General features: G+C 51.4%; 1 protein-coding gene across 1 annotated transcript in view; it reads left to right on the top strand.

The window, feature by feature from the left end:
* Positions 1–20,287, top strand: part of DNAI1 (dynein axonemal intermediate chain 1) — a 63,962-nt gene that overhangs the window by 27,325 nt on the left and 16,350 nt on the right. The window contains exons 5-12 of the mRNA XM_060101357.1: positions 2,055–2,181; positions 2,465–2,571; positions 2,818–2,937; positions 4,194–4,253; positions 5,526–5,660; positions 9,586–9,670; positions 13,184–13,301; positions 13,565–13,608. Coding sequence (XP_059957340.1) covers positions 2,055–2,181; positions 2,465–2,571; positions 2,818–2,937; positions 4,194–4,253; positions 5,526–5,660; positions 9,586–9,670; positions 13,184–13,301; positions 13,565–13,608 — 796 coding nt within the window. The remainder of the gene's footprint in view (positions 1–2,054; positions 2,182–2,464; positions 2,572–2,817; positions 2,938–4,193; positions 4,254–5,525; positions 5,661–9,585; positions 9,671–13,183; positions 13,302–13,564; positions 13,609–20,287) is intronic.

The raw sequence follows: 20,287 nt of genomic DNA, 5'->3' as shown, positions 1-20,287 counted from the left end.
CAAACTAGTGAATATAACAAAAAAGAAGCAGATTCACAAATATAGAAAACAAACTGGTCATTACCAGTGGGGAGAGGGAAGGGGAGAGGGGAAATATAAGGGTAGGGGATTAAGAGGTACAAATTATTAGGTATAAAATAAGCTACAAGGATATATTGTACAATACAGGGAATATAACCAATATTTTATAACAACTATAATTGGAATATAACCTTTAAAAATTGTGAATCACTATATTGTACACCTGTAACATATAATATTGTAAATCAACTATACTTCAATAAAAATTTAAAAGAATAATGGAAATAAAAACAAAAATAAACAAATGGGGGCTTCCCTCGTGGCGCAGTGGTTAAGAATCCTCCTGCCAATGCAGGGGACACGGGTTTGAGCCCTGGCCTGGGAAGATCCCACATGCCGCGGAGCAACTAAGCCTGTGCACCACAACTGCTGAGCCTGCACTCTAAAGCCTGCGAGCCACAACTACTGAGCCCGTGTACCACAACTACTGAAGCCCACATACCTAGAGCCTGTGCTCTGCAACAAGAGAAGCCACTGCAATAAGAAGCCTGCACACCACAACGAAGAGTAGCTTCCCCCTCACCACAACCAGAGACAAGCCCACGTGCAGCAACAAAGACCCAACAGAACCAAAAATAAAATAAATAAAATAAAATTAATTAATTAAAAAATAAAATAAACAAATGGGACCTAGTGAAACTTAAAAGCTTTTGCACAGCAAAGGAAACTATAAAAAAGACAAAAAGACAATCCTCAGGGCTTCCCTGGTGGCGCAGTGGTTGAGAGTCCACCTGCCGATGCAGGGGACACGGGTTCGTGCCCCGGTCCGGGAAGATCCCACATGCCGCGGAGCAGCTGGGCCCGTGAGCCATGGCCGCTGGGCCTGCGCGTCCAGAGCCTGTGCTCCGTGACGGGGGAGGCCATAGCAGTGAGAGGCCTGCGTACCGCAAAAAATAAATAAATAAATTAATTAATTAATTAATTTTAAAAAATGGGCAGAAGACCTAAATAGACTTCTCTCCAAAGAAGACATACAGATGGCCAAGAAGCACATGAAAAGCTGCTCAACATCACTAATTATTAGAGAAATGCAAGTCAAAACTACAATGAGGTATCACCTCACACCAGTTAGAATGGGCATCATCAGAAAATCTACAAACGACAAATGCTGGAGAGGGTGTGGAGAAAAGGGAACCCTTTTGCACTGTTGGTGGGAATGTAAATTGATACAGCCACTATGGAGAACCGTATGGAGGTTCCTTAAAAAACTAAAAATAGAATTACCATATGACCCAGGAATCCCACTACTGGGCATATACCCAGAAAAAAAACATAGTTCAAAAAGACACATGCACCCCAATGTCCACTGCAGCACTATTTACGATAGCCAGGTCATGGAAGCAACCTAAATGCCCATCAACAGACGAATGGATAAGGATGTGGTACATATATACAATGGAATATTACTCAGCCATAAAAAGGAACGAAATTGGGTCATTTGTAGAGACGTGGATGGACCTAGAGACTGTCATACAAAGTGAAGTAAGTCAGAAAGAGAAAAACAAATATCGTGTATTAACGCATATATGTGGAATCTAGAAAAGTGGTGCAGATGAACCAGTTTGCAAGGCAGAAATAGACACACAGATGTAGAGAACACACATATGGACATCAAGGGGGGAAAGTGGGGGTGGGGGTGGGGGTGGTGAGATGAATTGGGAGATTGGGATTGACATATATACACTAATATGTATAAAACAGATAACAATAAGAACCTGCTGTATAAAAAAAATTTTTTTTTAAGAAAAGAAAAGCAAAAAAAGTGTTCATGAGAACTTAAAAAAACTTTATTTCATTTGCTTTCTCTTCTTTAAACTGGCAATGCAATGAAAACTTCAGGTTAACTGAGGATTTAGTAAGTTATAATTCTATTAATAGATGGACTATCTTAGGCCTTTAGAACAAAGGCAAACTGTATTCTGATTCCAGCCCTTTCAGGGACCCCTGGTCTGACTCAGCCCCTTTCTTCTTAGGAAGGCACATATAAGCTAACTGGCCTTGTGGACCAACTGGCAGTTCACTTCAGCCAAGTCGGAAACCTGATCCCCAAAGACTCGGATGAAGGACGGCGACAGCACTACCTCGATGAGTTAGCAGCAGGTGAGCCTCTGGGCCAGCCTGAGGCTGCAGCCTAGAGCGTGGTCCCCTTTCTCTGGTCACTCTAGGGAGGAGATGGCTAAGCCAGAACTTTGCAGAGCCTTTTCTTACATAAAGTCTAACAGCTGGCTGTCCTGGGTATGTCTGGGAGCTAACCCATGAGGCTCAGGCCAAGGAGAACCCCGGGGAAGGCGAGCTCTGAAAGGCAGAAATGAAGAAGGCCTTACCCCTCCAGGGGATGGGGGAGTGGGCTGGACTTTGAGCTCAACACCAATATCCTACCAAGGTTCTCAGGAGTCCGCCAAGGTGGTGACTTCAGAAACAGAAATCCTTGAAGAAGAAGAGCCCAAGGAAGCTGAAGCTGGGAGTCAAACAGATGTGCCTGCCGCTGAGGTTCAGTATAATATTGCTCTCCATCCCACCCCTCCCTGCTCCAGCTATGGCTGGAGGCTTCAGGGGTGACTCACCGGGGCTGGGGGCTGAAGGTGAGAAGTCAAGAGACCTCAGATGCCAACACCTCTGGCATAATCACTCTCTCCCACTTCCATCCTATCCCAGGACACGACTTCTCCCCACTCCCTATCCTGCACCACCTTCTTCTCACAGCTGAGTCCTAGTCCTGTGGGTCTTTCTTTCCAGGCACCTGAGAAAATGGCCAAAGAAGAATCAATGACTCCTAAGCAGCCCAAGGAACTAAAGCTCACCAACAAGTTAAACTTCAGTGAGAGGGCCTCACAGACCTGCAACAACCCCTTCCGGGTAGAGCAACGCCCCCCCCCCCGCCCCGCCCCGAGCCCCTTCCCCTCGAAGCTCCATGCTGTGCATAGCGGGGAGGGAGCAGGCCTGACCCAGCACCAGCAGCCCTCAGCCTGGCAGGTGACAGGGAGGATGGAAGAGTTTCGCTCTTCCAGGGGAGCTGGGAGCATGTGTTCAGGTCCCAGTAAGTCATCCAGGCAGGAGTCCAGAGGGAGTAACAAGGAGGCTGGATCGCTCTACTGAGAGCCTGAAACTTGAATTGGGCCTTGAAGTGAAGGTCAGGATTTGGGGAAGGAAGGGGAGGCCAGAATGTGCCAGGGAGTCAAGATTAGGAGCCAGTCTGACTGAAGTTGATGGTCTCCGTGATAGACTAGCTGGTAGTTCCCTGGCTCATAAGTGTGGAGGACCCTGAGTATCAGGCTGAAAGAATCTCTCAGGGTTTCAGGTGAGAGACTCACATATGTAAGGCAGTGTTCTCCACAAATCAACCTGAAGGGAGGGCAGAAATCTACAGGGTGGGGTTTCGGCGGCTCCTAACCACCCTCTGTAGTCCCCAAGCTGACGTTCAGTAATCTGGGTGATACACAATGGGGAGGGGGTGCATTCCCCTGGTGGAGTCAGAGACCCAAGTATTAGGGGGAAACCTTCTTAAGGTGAGGAATATTAGCTCAATGGCCTGCCAGGGGTTGACCTCTGGTCCAGCATTGGAGGCTGGCCAAGGGCTGAGTTCTTGCAGATCTGTTCATCCCCCTCTTGGAGTTCTTCCTGGTTGAAACTGGCACAATCAGGCTTCATTGCCCCTACTTTCTAGCTTAGGCTTCTTCTTTTTTTTTTTTTTTTTTTTTTTCCTTTTTTTGCGGTATGCGGGCCTCTCACTGCTGTGGCCTCTCCCGTTGCGGAGCACAGGCTCCGGACGCGCAGGCCCAGCGGCCATGGCTCACGGGCCCAGCCGCTCCGCGGCATATGGGATCCTCCCAGACCGGGGCACGAACCCGTATCCCCTGCATCGGCAGGCGGACCCTCAACCACTGCGCCACCAGGGAGGCCCTTAGGCTTCTTCTGAAGGAGCCCTGGATGGAAATTTTAGGCTTTCACCATGTCATTTTGTCCTTTGACCAGGCCATTCTTTAACTCCCCAGTGCTGTGTTCCACCCCTTCCTCAGCTCCAACAAAAATGCTCCTCCTGAGGATATACCATTGGGCTAAGTGAGAAGGAGTTGAGGGCTTTCTGTGGGTCACCTGTTGTCACTGTTCTCTAGGACCGAGAATGCCAGACGGAGCCTCCTCCCAGGACAAACTTTTCAGCCACAGCCAATCGGGTGAGACCCTGGGCCAATCTAAAACCCATCACTCCCTCCCCCTCTGTATCCTTGTCTATCTCCCTTGGCAACAAGAGAGACTGGTGTGGTCAAAGATCCCTCTGGAAATCTGCCCTCCTCATCCACCCACCTCCCTGCTCCTTGTCTAGTCTCTGAACTCCAGGCACATGAGACCGTAGCTCTCCACCCAGAGAGCTCTATATCAGCCCAGGGCAAGACTGTCCAAGGGGGAAACAGGTATGGCTTCTGGAAGTTCCTGCAAACTGGGGAGAACATTCGTTCCCCCGGATTCTCTACAGCCTGTGGCACCTCACGGCTGACTCTGAAGTGTTAGCACTCTGACCCTGCCCATCCAGCAGCCTTCAGTGTTCCTGCAGACGCTCCTTCCACCTCAAGTCCTTCTGGATAGCCATGCTGATTTGGGCAGGATATGGTGCCAGGTGACCTGAGCTCAGCACCCAACTCCGCTGCTCACACTGCAAGATCCTAGGCAAATCATGTCACCCTTAATGCCTTAATCTCTTTGTCTGTCAAATGAGGATGACAAGCAGCCTCACAGGGTTGTTGGAGGGCTCTGAATGAACACTGAAGTACAGTGCAGTGTGGAGAACTGGCCCATGGGTGAATTATTAAATGTAAGGTGTGCCTATCTGACCTCCAGGGAGCAGTGGCTGCTCAGATCTGGGGAGCACACAGTGCGGCCTGGGGCATTTGCCCAGCCCCAGATCCATGCTGCTTCCTCTGCTACTATCCTTGGGCTTCTCTTACTGTCAGAGCCAGTTAGCAGGGGTTCCCTTACTTTTGGTTATCTTTTTATGCTGAGAAGTTTTGATCAGGGCTGTAGACAGCCAGCCTGAGCCCATATGTTTATCCCATCCCTACAGGGGGAGTCATTTTTTAAATTTCCTAGTTCAGAGTCTCATAAATCACTAAGAAAACTGTGAGCTAGCTGATCTTTGCCCATTTGTTCTGCCCTAGTAGAGGTGGTAGGCTGGAACGATACTGATCTCCAGCTGACAACTGAGCCCCTGGGTTGCACGGTGGAAAGCCCAGCCCCGGGGTGCTCTGAGAGCCCCTTCATTCCTGTCCTAGAGCTGACAGTTAGCAGGGAAGACAGACACTGAATACATAATTAAGGTGGGCCAAGTAGAGGATACTATGAAGACCTGTGACGGGTTGAAGATCGACTCTTCAAGCCCTAAAGGCTGAAGAGGAGCTGGCTGGGTGGAGATTTTGCCCTAAGATGATCCTTCTCATCTCTCCCTTGCCTAGTGGAAGATCTATGATGCCTACATGGAAGAGCTTGGGAAGCAGGAAAAGAATAAAGAGAAGGAGAAGACCGAGACCCCAGTGGCTAAAAAAATGGAGAAGATGGCGATGAGGAAGCTGACATCTGTGGAGTCCCAGGTTTGATGAGGCCTCCTATGACTCAGTCACAGAGAATGACTGAGTGGTACCTTGGCTCCTGGGTAGACAGAAGCCTGGCTGTCTGTGAGGACTTCACAGACACTTAAGGCAGGATGCTAATGATACGTATGAACAGTTCTTTCCTTGTGGGAAGGTGTGAGGAGAGCTAGAACTGCCTCTGGCATTCCACAGATCACCCCAATTTTATATAGGTCTGGAGGCTAGCAGGAATTCAGGATTGTTGGGCTAGGGGGCAACAGAAGACATGAATGTTATTAAAAGCCTGATGTGCACCCTGGAAGAGCTTCGGAGTCTTCCCAGGGCAGGGTGGCATGTGAGGATAAGGCACCACCTCCCTGGCCAAAAGTTCATGGGGTTTGGGAGGGTGATTTTCTCTTGGACCTTCAGTCTTTGGGTTTACTTGCACTCAATTCTTCAGGTCCAGGAGCCAAGTCAGAGCTGACCACAGCTTATCATAGAGTCCAAGCCAATGGGTATGGCAACCCTGCGTTGGATTTGCCATGAAGAGCTATGCAAGAGTCATAATAGAGGTCATGGTTGGGAGCTCACAGTGGGTGTAGCCAGCATAGGTTTGGAGATCATCATGGAAGTTAACAGTGATAGGTCACTGCGGGGAGGGTCACCACAGGGAGATACTGAGGGGCCACATTTGTCCCTTCAATAGAGAGAGAGATGGGTCAGGAGCCAGAGTCCCATTATGGAGATCAGGATGAGTTTGATGTGCAATGGGGAGGGAAGGACAATGTCCACAAGAAGCCAGGGTCAAGTTCAGCACCTCGGAGAGCTCCCAGACAGCTCTCAGGGAAGTGGTTCTGCTCCACTCCAGAATAGAAGCCAGATCATACTCTTCCTTTGTCTGAAGTATGCCCACTTCCACTCAATTCCATGCCCGTAAAAAGTCACATTTTAGGGGAGGTTTGAGGGTTCCCAGCCCTGCCTTAATAGGAACTGCCCAATTCAGTTTCATTTAATCACAGAGCAAGCACTTGGTGGTCATGACCATGCTGAGTACTGGAACCCTGAGGTGAAAGATAAGTCCCTGCCCTGCAGGTTGCCCTGTCCAGACCCTTAACTTTTCCTGCACCGTTCCCTAGAGGTTAGAGGCTTCAGAGGGACTGTTGGCCTGGGTCCAGTTTCGCTTGAAGGTCCATCAGGGGTTTGGCTATGGGCTCTGGGGCCTTGGTTAAAGAAATCTTAACTGCAGGGCTTCCCTGGTGGCGCAGTGGTTGAGAGTCTGCCTGCCGATGCAGGGGACACGGGTTCGTGCCCCGATCCCGGAAGATCCCACATGCCGCGGAGCGGCTGGGCCCGCGAGCCATGGCCGCGGAGCCTGTGTGTCCGGAGCCTGTGCTCCGCAACGGGAGAGGCCACAGCAGTGAGAGGCCCGCGTACAGCAAAAAAAAAAAAAAAAAAAAAGAAATCTTAACTGCAGTCACCAGGACCCCCAGACCAGAAGTACGATCCCTGTGACTGAGACTGAAAACTGTCCTTGGGTCTCAGCCCTACCAGAGTTGGTGTCTAGGGAGGCAGGACCACACTGGGTTCTTCCAGCTTGGCTAACATGAAAGGCTGTGATGCAGGCAGATTCCAGCCCTCTGAACCAAGAAATACAGTGGAACAGGACACTGGGGGTATAACATAGCCAGTTAATACTTTAGTATTCTATTCAACCACCCCCCAAGGGAATTGACCTGTAACTGGGAATCCCAAGTACTGGGCCAGGCTATCTGTAGAGCGGATTGGGGGTGGCAGTTGCCTTCCCCTTTGCTGAGGCCCAGCACATGAACAGAGTGATACCCCTTTCTCAGAGACCCAGATCTGATTAGGTTGGTATAAAACTCAAGTGTGTGGGAGGAGAGAAAGCAGAATAACTTCCTGATACTCTGTCGGAAGGTCTGCAGTGGTAGATCTCAGATTTCTGTCTCACTAATGGTTTGGGTAAATGCACAGAAATGAATGTAAGTTTGTCTTATCTGAGAGATTAAGACAGCAAAGGGGGAAAGGGCTCAGAGGCCACAAGTTCAGTCAGAACCAACAAAGAGCTGTGTCTGCTCAAGTAGCATAGTTTCCAGAACCATACTCTCTCCTCAGAGCACATGTGGATCCCTGAGTCTCCCAGGACCAGGAAAGGGTGGTCAGGCTGGGTAGAAACTGGCTGTCTGTGTGGGGCTGAGAGCACAGGCCCTAGAGTCCACAGATTTGAGTGTACATCCTGGCTTTGCCATGGAGCTGGATTTTTCTAAAATCTGTTCCCTCATCTGTAGACAGCCTAATGATACCTGATTTGCAAGACTGTCGTGAGAACCCAAGATAATATATGCACAGCCCCTAAAATAGTACTTGCTTGATACTGGTTGACAGGTGGTGGCTGTTAATATGCCATGCATGGCTGATGGAGCTGGGAGGGTTCGCCTGAAGGAGTGCTGACTCGAGGAATGAGGTGCTGTCCTCTTACATCAGAGGACCTAGCATCTGGCACACAAGTCTCTATAGCTGGAGGACAGAGTTAGGACCATGGGTATAAGACTCAGGGAAGTAGGTTTCAGCTAACAGGCTGTCTGACCGTACAAGATACTGCCTGACTTGGGGAGAGATATTTGCCAGAAAGCTGCTGAGGGGGAAGGATTCCTGCTTTGGGTCAGGGAATAGGGGGTAGTAGCTGGGACCAGGTGAACTCTGAGAGTTGTGATTATAAGACTCCAGTGAATGTCCTTGGTCGGTTTTCTGAAATAAGCTTGGAGTCGGTTTGAAAACTGATGAGAGAGTCTCAAAGGCAGTCCCCCATGTGTGACTTTGTAAGTAATCCCCCACCACACTGGGCCACATGTTTCTTCTGACACCACCATCACCATTACCACCGGACACTGGGTTACTAACACCATGGTGCTTATTACATTTAATCCTACAAAGACCCCATGACGCAGGTGGCATTATCCATCCCCACTGTATCAGAGTACTCTAAAACACAGAGATGTAATTTACCTAAAGTTGCCACTCGGCTCCTAATCTGTGGGATGGGATGGGATGGGATGCAGGTCTGTGTGGTCCCAGAACCCGTTCTCTTAACCACTGCCTGACACCGTCAGTCCTGGGAAATCTCATGTTTGAGAGCCATGGGCCTGGCCCTCTGGAACCCCTCTGGAGGGCTGTCCACGCCACTGGTTCATTCCTGCCACCTGCCCTAAACTCTTTAGGCCCTTCTTGCCAGCTCCAAACTCTTTGCTCCTCTTTTAACCTGTTAAATGGTTTACGTTATAGAATTTCACATAATGATGATTTGGTTTTTTTGTTCAGGATGAGTCATTTCCCCCTGACATGAAACTTCATGCTTTCTCTTTGGCCTGGGCCATGGACAGGGCCCTGGGTTAGGAGTCAGTTCTGCCTTGTACTCCCTGTGTAAACACAGGTCTCTTTCCTCTCCCTGGGCCTCCGTGTCCTCCTCAACTCTTGACTAAATAAGTTGGACCAGAAGATCTCTGAGAACTTTAACAGGAGCCCTTGTTGCTCAGGCTGGTGAAACTTCTGTCCCCACCAAAGAAGTCTCCTACCTACCCTGTCTGCTGTCCCCTCCAATACCCCTGCTGGGCTCTCTTCAGTGCCCTGTCTTGTGCTCAGAGATACGCCTTCCCCAGAATAAGCTCAGGATGAAAGAGCAGGAGGCAGGCTCTGCTCAGGGGCCAAGTATAGCAGTACAGACGCCTTGTGCCACTTGTGAGCTGGGCGTTCCCAGAAGAGGATGTTGGGGAGAACTGAGCCTTGAAGCACAAAGTGATACCTTTACAGAGCTATCTGGGGTGGGTGGTGTCAAAGAGGCATTGCTGAACCAATTGTAGGTCAGGGCTGTGGCTCAGGGCATGACCTTCCAGATGCTGACTTAGGACCTGTGGCTCCTGTATCTCCACAGAGTGATGACATCACCAAACTGACCCGAGCTGCTAAAATCATGGAGCGGATGGTCAACCAGAACACATATGATGATGTTGCTCAAGGTTAGATTGAAAGTGCTGGCAACTACTATTATTACCTGTATTAAAAATCCCTCATACAAAACGAGTATTTGAGTGTCCCATGCTAGGTCCTACAGGTGCAAGGGGAGAAAAAGTAATCCCTTCTCTGGATGTCGCTAGGGAGATAAGACTTAACACAGGTCAAACAGGAACAATGGCGTAAGAAAGAAATGGGTGTGGTGATGAGATTTGACAATGGTGCAGCAAAAAATCTGCACATTAGGGATTTAACAGCATCTTTCTAACCATCCTGGGAGGCGGCAGAGCAGAGATTTTTATCCCTTCTTCACACACGACAAAGCTAAGGCCAAGGCCGCCTGACTAGTGAAAGGCAGAGAGGACCTAAACCTAGGTCTTAAGCCACCTAATTCTGTTCTCTACTCCGTCCAGCTTAGGGACCATAGAAGTGCTAGAATGCAGACAGAAACTGCTCTGGGGATCCTCAAGAATGGAGGAGGAGAAGTGAGGAGTGACATCAGTCAAGGAAGGCTTCGGGGAGGGCTGAGCTGGATGCCAAGGGATAAGCAGAGCTTGAGTGGGAGATTAGCAGAGGGCAGATGTGCTGGGCAGGAGACAGCATGAGCAGTGACTCAGCGGTGAACGTGAACTGGAAAGGACTCTGGGAACACGGGGCAGCAGGCTCAGTGACCCCGACAGGGGCTCTGTTGGAAAGTGGTGGGAGTTCAGGCTGCAGAAGTGGTCGGGGCCACTTAAGGAAGGGCCTCGAATGTCGCGCAGGGAATCTGAGCTTTCTCTGCAGAGAGTTCAAAGATACTGTCCAGGCAGGGACACAGCCCGAGGAGAGCAGGGCTGGAGGAGGGTACCACTGGGCAGAATACAGCGGCAGAGGCGAGGGTGAGGTTCCAGTGTGGGTAGAGTGGACCTCACTGCATCTTACCCAGAATGCGTCATCAGGGTTGGAGAAAAAGGTGCAGTTACAACAGTGAGCAGCAAGCACCAGCCTTCCCTGGGAATGGCCTGTGTACCAGGCGGTGCAGTTACAACAGTGAGCAGCAAGCACCAGCCTTCCCTGGGAATGGCCTGTGTACCAGGCGGTGCAGTTACAACAGTGAGCAGCAAGCACCAGCCTTCCCTGGGAATGGCCTGTGTACCAGGCGGTGCAGTTACAACAGTGAGCAGCAAGCACCAGCCTTCCCTGGGAATGGCCTGTGTACCAGGCGGTGCAGTTACAACAGTGAGCAGCAAGCACCAGCCTTCCCTGGGAATGGCCTGTGTACCAGGCGTTGTACTGTGCAATTTACATGTATTATTCTATTTCATCCTGACAGCCACACTGTCAGGTGAAAACCACTATTATCTCCATTTTATAGATGAGACATTCAGGCTGAAATGTCACCACTTGTTCGAAAACACAGCTAGTGTGAGGTGTGAACGGCACAATCAGGACTCGAACACGGGCCCCCTGGATCCATAGCCTGAGCACTTTAGCACGAGGCCACAGAGCCACTGAGCTGGAAGAGGCATTTCAAATAAACACTCAATAGGTCTATGTGAGTGATTAATTAGTGACGAGGTGAAGAAAGAGATTGATTCACAAACGCTTAAATCCTGGGGGCCTGGGAAATTCTGGTGTCTTTGACAGAGCCAGGGAAACGGAATCCTTCCCATGGCATGAACAGCACATTCCCAAGTGGCTTGTATTTCCCTAAGAGGTTGTGCATTTATTTGGAGCAGCTGCCTCCCCAGAGCTGGCAGCTCCCCACTGCTGGCTGGTCTCCTCTGCTGACAGCCCAGGGCTCTTCTTGGTGACTTGATGCTCATTGCTCACCCATGGGACAGAGAACCCAGGGCTGCCAAGACCAGCAGCCTAAACAAACCCCCTTGTTATCATTCAGGCTGGAAAACGACCTTGAGTGCTTTTCAAAGCTGTCAAAGTACACGGCAGCTGTGAATGAATTTGTCACTCACACAGCTTGGCTTCCTGAAACCCAGACTCTGCAATCAGCCCACCAAAGAGCTGCAAACATGATTAATATCCATGGAGAAATTGGCCTTGGTGAACCTTTTTCATTTATAAGAACACAGTCACATAAAAATGTATTGAACCTTGATTTTTTTAAATTGCATACACTTTTCCCTTTGGGAAGAAGCGAAAACAGAGAAGTGTTACCAATTAATCTCCTCTCTGAAACGAAGTCTTTTCAAAGATAGTCTGAGCTCAGGGATCTCTGATGTGATCAAGGCTCATGCCTCTGACCACTCTTTTTTTTTTGTCTGAGCCATTTTTGAGGGCTGAATGTAGTCCACAAACCTCGAAGTGTGGGGCCTTGTGAGAGAGGCTGGGGCCGTGCCTGGGGATGTCCTTGACCACATCGGATAAGAGGATCATTTTCTAATGGGTTGGAAAGAAGACCGAGAACCATTTCCCTTCTGTTGATCTATTTTGTTGCCTTCTTTGAACAGTCATCAGGTGGCTGCTCTGTGGCTGGCCCTGTGCTAGGCACTGCGGGTCCAGAGATGAAAATAATGTGCTTCCTGCTCCCCAGGAGCCGTCTGCCGGGGGGAGACAGGCAAAAGGATAAAGAGAGGCAACGCTGTATGACACACGTTTCAGCAGACGAGAGGCAGGGCTGGGACGGAGGAGGAGGAGAATTCTGCTCAGCAAGCAAGCGAAGGCTTCACAGAGCAGGGGGAGTTTGATCTGGATCTAGAGTGAGTGGGAGTTTTCAGGAGGAGCAGGACGTTTTAGACACTGTTTGATACAGAGGGTAGGTGAACAGTTGGCTGGAAATGACATGGAAGTAGTGGCCAGGAGCCTCGGTTTGACCAGGGAGCCCCTGTGCAAGGGGAGCCATCGAGGGGTTTTCAGGGCAGTAGGGGAGGTGGTTTATTCTGCAGAATGTGGACTGGAGGAGTGTCCGGAGGTAGAGAGACCGGCTAGGAGGGTGGCGTAAGAGTCTGGGTGATGGCTTTTGGGGCCTGAACCTAGGAAGTGGCTATGGGTTTGGAGAGAAGTGAATGGACTGAAAAGATAATCAGAAGGAAAACATGAGAAATGATGGAAAAAGATCAGTCCAGGTTTACCAAGATTTCTGATTTAGACAAGTAGAAGGATGGAGGGGGCTTCTACCTAAGTTAGAGGAAACGGGAGGTAGAGACAATTTAGGGCAGGAGATGAACTTGAGCTTCAAGGACCCATGAGGGAGCCAGGCAGCTTCGCTCCAGCGGGGCTTGGCAGTGGATATGAAGATGGACAGACCTGGAATTATTATCCTTGAGGACATAGCCACTTTAATGTAATTTACCTCCAAAAACGACAATGACAGTAACAACAGCATTGTAGAGAGCTTACTCTGTGCCAGGTATTTTTCTAAGTACTTTACATATATTAGCAATGAATCCTCCCAACAGTCCTTTGAGATAGGTACTATTACTATTCCCACTCTGAAATACAAAGAGGTTAATTGTTTTGGCCAAGGAGGCCCAGACGGAAAGTGGCAGCCCCAGGGCTGACTCAGCCTGTGTGTGTCTAAGATTTTAAATACTACGAGGATCCTGCTGACGAATACCGGGACCAGGAGGGTACGCTGCTTCCTCTCTGGAAGTTCCAAAGTGACAAAGCCAAGCGCCTGGCCGTCACCGCCCTCTGCTGGTGAGTACAGACATTGCAGAAAACCTGGAATCCCTGAGCCCCTGCTTGCGTGCCAACAAGCCCTGAGCAGGGCGCTTCTACCGCGCTTAATCACTTTGAAGGTGACGCGTAGCATTACGGAAAAAAGTGAGACTGGGATTCTTATGGGATCGTCCCAGGTCTCTAAGCTCAACAGTAGATGTCTACAGTGTAGTTAAGGCACCACTGTACATGGGAGAGCCATGTCCATTTCCTGGGCCAAGGGGTTCTTATTTCTTTTGCAGGAATCCGAAGTACAATGATCTGTTTGCGGTGGGACATGGCTCCTGTAAGTAATCTGGCTATTTGTTCATTTTCTCACTCAACCAGCAAACACGAAGTACCTACTCAGTGCAGGGCTCTTTGCCAGGTGTGAAAGATACAAAGATGACCAAGTCTAGCACCCTCAGGGTGCTCACAGTCTAATGGAGAAGACCCACTGTCATACTGGCAATTAGTGCTGGATGAAGGAATATGCCAAAATGAGCCTCGAAGGAGTTATTATGGTAAAGAAAGGGGGAGAGGGCTTCTGGCAGAGGGAGAAGCATATGCAAAGGTCTGGAGGCATGAGAGATATGGGAGGAAATGAAGCTGTAGAGGGGGCCAGTGTTAGCCCCCAAAGGGCTTGGTAAGCCATTCCAGGAAGCTTGGACCTTCTCCGGAGGGGAAAATACTGAAGGAATTTGAGAAGGGCTGGGACACAACCACTGCAGCGGGGATTTGCAGGCGTGAGACTGGAGGCTGGAGACCAGCTAGGAGACTGGGGAGGCATCCCAAGGAGAGATGGCAGGATCTGAACCACCGCCAGCGTGGAGTGGAGATGGAGAAGTAGATTTGAGAAGGATGAGAAGGTAGACTGGACCAGACCTGGGGAGGGATTTGGTGGTGAGGCCTGAAGGAGGAGAGTTTCCTGAGCAGGCCCTGGAGCAGGCAGGGTGGGGAAGGGGGGCAAGCGCTTGATGTTCATCACTGGCCCGGAACCCTGGGAGACCACCTTCTTCCGGGATGCTCCCGTCCCCGCCAGTTTCCATCACCCCACAGCAGGAGGCAGTGCTGTGGAAACCGTGTGGCACTTTGCTTTCCCTTCGTGTTCCCTGGTCCCTGCAGAAACCCCTGCCTCTGCACTGGCCTGGGCGTTCCCTCTTCCTAACGGGAGAGGGCCCCATACTTCGCGTTAGCCGCAGCTCCCTAGGCGAACAACATGTTTTCTGGCTAGGAGGATTAGCTTCTGCGAACAGAAAAACCTTCCCATTCTCCAAGCTGCTGCTGGCTGGCAGGCATACAAGCTTCTGGTCTCTGCCCCTCAGACCGCCTGTCCTCCCAGCCCATTCTTTGACCGGTGTCGGGAGGGAGGGGAGGGCCAGGAGGAGTGGGTGTTTGTCATTCCTCTCAGGGAGAAGCCCTTGGAGCTGCGCCCAGTCTCATGGTCTGGGCCGCCTTTGAGGATGCCCTAAATGCCCGCTTTGTGTCCCCACTCCTGAGGATGGGCTACTGCCAAGAGGGAAGCGCCCACCCCCTCTGGCAGGGAACTAGCACATTCCTCCCCCTCTGCTGCAGCTACTGGGCCGGGAACAGGGCAGGGGGCTGAGCAGGCCCTCCCAGGAGTGGGTGTGGACCTCTCTCTGAGGCTGATCAGCCCAGGCTCTCTGCCCAGGACTGAGGTAGGGACGTGGGGTGCTCCCCAGCAGGTGGGAGGAGAAACTGCTTCAGCTCTAGCCCTATCCTCCTCTCGCCGAGGGCCAGGAGGGGCGTCAGCTGGTTGGGGTCATATAGAGGTTGTCCATGGGGGCAGCCCTAGCCAGGAGCGGTGGAGAAGAATAACCCACCCCACAGGAATCGATGGCCCCAAGCCCAACAGGCCCAGAGGCCTCCTCTGGGCAGGCACACACCCAGGAAGGGTCTCTTTGTTCTTTGTTGGCCACATCCACGTGCCTAGATGGCACTGCTATCAGCTGCAGACCTTCTGGCTGGAGGGTCACTTCCCAGTGGTGTGACCTGGGGCCAGAAGCTGCTCTCAGCCTTGGTGTTTTCACTGGTGACCTGGAGAGGCTGACACCTGCCGGCCCTTTGTCCCAGGGCCGTCATGAGACATGCGTGGAAGAAAAGCAGCAAACGTGCCCCATGAGCTGTAGGAACCACTCGCACATAAAGGACAACCATTGCTGACTTGTCTGGCATTCTGTCTCCTAGCTTTCCTACAGGACCCTCCGGGGCCCTGAGCAGAGAGCGGGGGCTATAGGGACAGAGGGGTATCAGACAAGGCCCCTACCTCTTCTCTTAGAGAGCTGGGCCCGGCAGTGGCGGCGGTGGTGGTATTTGCTGTCACTGGTATGGGAGCTGTTGAGCAGTTTTCCAACGGGCATCTATTCTCCAGAGCCTTGTACGTGTCAGCATCAATCTGCAGAGGCCTGAGCAGAGCCAGGCTGGGCTGGAATGCAGAGGGGCCCCTGCATTCACTCCTGGGGTCGCTCCTGGGAGTCCCATGCTTTCAAGTGCCCAGGTGCCTCCCTGGAAGAAAGAGGGGCAAAGCTGAGGCAGGCAAAAGGCACCCTAGTTACTGGACGGGGTCATTGTGAGGGGCAGCTGGCTCACCAGCATCCGTCACACTGTCTTTGGAAATTCCCAGCAGCCAACCTCCCATTATCAGACTCGGCCTCCTGTGGCCAGACTCTAAAGTGAGAATTTGGGTTTGTTGTTGGGTTTGACCCTGATGAGCTCAGCCCAGGGCTCCTTTTGCCTGGAATTCCCAGATGTTGATTCTCTGACCCAGCCAAATAAGACTTGGGCAGGGGTAGGCATGCACCCTAGGAAGGACTGGGGCCAAGGCTGGTCGTCTGGAGCCAGGCCAGGAGCAAGCAGGTGAGGAAAAGAGCCCGGGCAATTACCTGCAACAGCACAGAAGCGATCACTCCCGCCTCCCCTCGTGGCTGCTGGGTACCAGATGGTGGACATGTCAGGCTGCATATAGGGCAGAGACTGGGGTGCCCTCTAGGACCAGGCTCCATGTCTCAGCAGAGTGAAGAAAGGCTGTCAGCAGGTGAAAGCAGATGGAGGAACACTGGAAGGCAAAGGAGGTAGTCTAGGAAGAGTTGGCCCACGGGGCAAAGCTGGGGTGCAATTATATCAGCCTGCTGCACTGAAGGGGTGCTTTCCAGCCCATTAGGCAGTTCACAGCAGGGAGATGGGGACTCCTCGTGATCTGCTGGGCAGGGATGGTGGAACAGATCCTAGACACTGTGTGGTCCTGACTGGCTATCACACAGGAGACGGGGAGGAAGCCTCCCAGCAGGACACATCTTAGAAAGGCAGAAGAGCCAGCTGTCCCTCAGCCCAGCCTCTGAGGGACAGCACCCTCAAAAGGGGCCAGAGTCAGGCCCTGAGTCCCAGCGCTAAACCCATTCCCACTCTGCCCCACCACCTCCTGGCCGGTCCGTCAGCCTGCCCAGGCCAGGGATGCCCTTGTAGGGATTTAAATCTTTCCTGATCATTTATTTGTCAGCTTCACTAATTAAGCAGTGTTAATTTCATTTACTGAAAATGGAAATTCATCCACCTCATTTCTCCCCGATCATCCTCCACACACAAAATCCATCACTCCTCAGCTGCAGGCTATGTAAAATTTACAGGACTAATTATGTTGTCAGGTCTCTTTGTAAATACAGTCCATAAAGGCCACTGTGCTCACCGGGTTGTAGTGCAAGGGCATTCCCATTGTTAGTTTAATTACTGGTTAGTTATTTAGGTTCTCAAATGTTTGCCTCATTTTCCCTAAATCAAATTAAATGTCCCGCTTGATGTATTCTGCCTCCAAGGCTGTGCTCTTATTTCCCACACTGTTTAAATATGGCTTCTAATCAGGTGAGAGCTCTTGGAAAAGCCCAGCTACCCGGAAGGCTACCTGGAAGCCTGGCACCATGGTCTGTGGGCCACACTGGAGGTTTGGAGCACTCTAGCACTGATGTACTTTCTTGGGGGCAGCCTTGGGCCAGTCCCCTGCCTTTGGAGACTGAAAATCCTAACCCAAGGGGCATATCTGTTCCTGGAGTCCAAGATAGCAGGGCTGGGGTGTGGGAAACTGAGGGAGGGTTTCATTATTGTCATCAGAAGAGCTGGGGATCATTGCCTCCATCCCCCCAACTTCTAGAGGGATTGCTTCCAAACCACCCCAGAAAAAGGTACCATCTGCGGGGCTGTTGGGCTGCACCCCACAGGCCTGCAAGCCTGGTAACCGCCCAGCTGTGAGACCAAAGAAGGAGCCCAGAGAAAGTGACAGAGACACCCGCAACTTATTGGATAGGGAATCTTACAAGTCAGAAGCAAAAGGTCCTGGAGCAACACCCACACCATGTATGGCAGACCGCACACGGGACATGGCCACAATCCTGGCTGCTGGGGGAGAAGGAGGCTACCATTTATAGGGGGAATTGGCATCAGGTTGGCTCATCAGTCGCCAGGGAAACCAGCAGCTGGGGCAGGGGGCAAGCACGTAGGTAGTTACTGATTAAGTCCTATGATTAAGAGAATTAGATGGTCATGTGAGTAAGGTGTAGGTGAAGCAGGGACTGGTTGATCAGGGGATGCGCAGAGAGCAAGAGAACAGCCATCCTGAGTGGCCTCTCCCTCTGATTCCTAAAAGTAGAGTTTGGGTCAACCTCCCCTGAAAGCCTACTGTATTAGTTTCCTATCGTTGAAGTAACAAATTACCGTGAACACGATGGCTTAAAACAACACAAATTTATTATCTTACAGTTCTGGAGGTCAGACATCTAAACTGGGTTTTGCTGAGCAAAAATCAGGTGTCAGCAGGACTTCATTCCTTTTGGAGGCTCTAGGGGACCATCCACTTCCCTGACTTTCCCAGTTTCGAGGCTGCCCATATTCTGTGACTTGTGGCCTCCTTCCAGCTAGCAATTGCATCATTGCGATATCTGCTTCTGTTGTCACACCTCCTTCTCTGACTCTCCTGCCTCTTTCCTTCCCTTCTAAGGACCCCTGTGATTACACTGGGTCCACCCGGATAATCCAGGATAATCTCCCCATCCCAAGGTCTTTAATTTAATCACATCTATAAAATCTCTTTTGCTGTGCAAAATAACATATTTATGGGCTCCGGAGATTAAGACATGGACATTTGTGGGGCATTATTCTGCCTACCACAGCCCACTCCGAGTGCCTTTTTCATGCCTTAATAAGGGAGTCATTAAACAGCTGCTGCCTTAGAGTCAGCCCTGGGCTGGATTCGTTTGGGAGCCACAGGAAGAGAGGAGGAGGCCTGCTGACCGACACTGGCTTGGTATCCTTGTCTCTGCAGCCTGGCATCTACTTCCCTCTGACCACTGACCTGGCTTTAGCCAGATGCCCCAACATGCCCTCGGTCTGCCTTGCCCACCCTGAATCCTGAGCAGAAGCCCAGGCTTCTCCTGACATCCACAACTCTCCAGGGTGATCTAGAGCTCTTCCTTGTAGGGCAGGGGTAGAGCTGTGGGGCGGAGGCCCACACTGGTGATTGCCAGTCCAAGAAGGCATCCATCCATGCTCCTCACTGGGCACTACTCTGCTAGGGCCCTGGGAGAGGGAACTGAGGGCAGTGAGGGCTTTGGTCTATGGTGGAATTAAGCTACCCGTCCCCTGAGACCATGGCTTTCTGAGAACTGCCAGATCAGGCTCTTTTAGGGAGTTGATTCTCCTCCCCCAAATCTCGTGGATCATTGAAGGTCAGAGTCAGGGAGGCCTTAGAGATTATCCAGCGGAGCAGGGTTAGCAGGAGGCAACTCTCTCACTGGAGAGAGTAAGCCTGCTGGGCCACGCCAGGGCATGCTCCCTCACTCCATCCTTTGGTGGCAGGCTAAGGAAAAGGCCTGCTCACAACCACCTGTAATAATGTGGTACAGGTAGAGGAGTTCCTGGGGGTAGTGTGGGCACTCACAGAGGAGAGGCTGGACGGTCTAGAAGGCTTCCTGGAGAAGGGCAAAAGTGCAAAGTGGAGCTAAGACCAGGCCAGCGGCCCTCTCCCCCCGTCTTGGAGTCACACACCACGTGGTTTCTTCTCCCCACCTCCCCTCCGCCCTCCCTCTGTCTTTCTCTCCCTTTCCCTTCCTCTATTCCTCTTTCCCTTTCACCCAGCCACACACACTCACTGAAATGCTATGGCCTGGAATAACCTGGAATTCCTTCGCCGGCCCCAGACTTCAGGGCTCCTGCCCCTTTATGTAATGGAGTGTGGGATTGGGGGCGGCCATCTATGTCACTGGGCCTCCGGTCCTGCTGTGGGGAGCCAGGTAGTCTGTGGGATTCACGACAAAGTACCCCAGGGCCCAGGGTCCAAGGCTCTGTGAGTCTTGAGCCTGATGGGATTCTACCTCTCACTGGGAACTGACGCGCTGTAGGTGACCTTGATGCCAATGTCTTACTGGGACTGCTGGTGACCTGGCTGGCGGCATCGTATTGGGAATGATGGCAGGCTGGGCGATGATGTCACTAGGACTGCTGGTAGCCTGAGCAACGATATCACACGGAGACCACTGGTGATCTGAGTAGTGATGTCATTTTAGGACTTGTAGAAGACAAGATGATGCTATTATGCTGGCACTGCTGCAGGTTAGGGAAGTGATGTCACATTGGGCACACTTAGAGAGTGGAACAGTGAGGTCTCATAGGGGGCTGGAGACGGGCATGAGAAGATCATAGAATAAGACAGAGTGGGGGCTTCCCTGGTGGCACAGTGGTTGAGAGTCCGCCTGCCGATGCAGGGGACACAGGTTCGTGCCCCGGTCCGGGAAGATCCCACATGCCGCGGAGCGGCTGGGCCCGTGAGCCATGGCCGCTGAGCCTGCGCGTCCGGAACCTGTGCTCCGCAATGGGAGAGGCCACAACAGTGAGAGGCCTGCGTACCACAAAAAAAAAAAAAAGAGAGAGAGAGAGAGAATAAGACAGAGTGGAGAGGGAGCCCCAGCTGAATTTTTCTCTGC

The sequence above is a fragment of the Mesoplodon densirostris genome, chromosome 6, assembly GCF_025265405.1.
Source record: "Mesoplodon densirostris isolate mMesDen1 chromosome 6, mMesDen1 primary haplotype, whole genome shotgun sequence".
Classification (NCBI taxonomy): Eukaryota; Metazoa; Chordata; class Mammalia; order Artiodactyla; family Ziphiidae; genus Mesoplodon; species Mesoplodon densirostris.
Note: the sequence above shows the minus strand (reverse complement) of the source record. Positions and strands in the feature narration are given on the sequence as shown.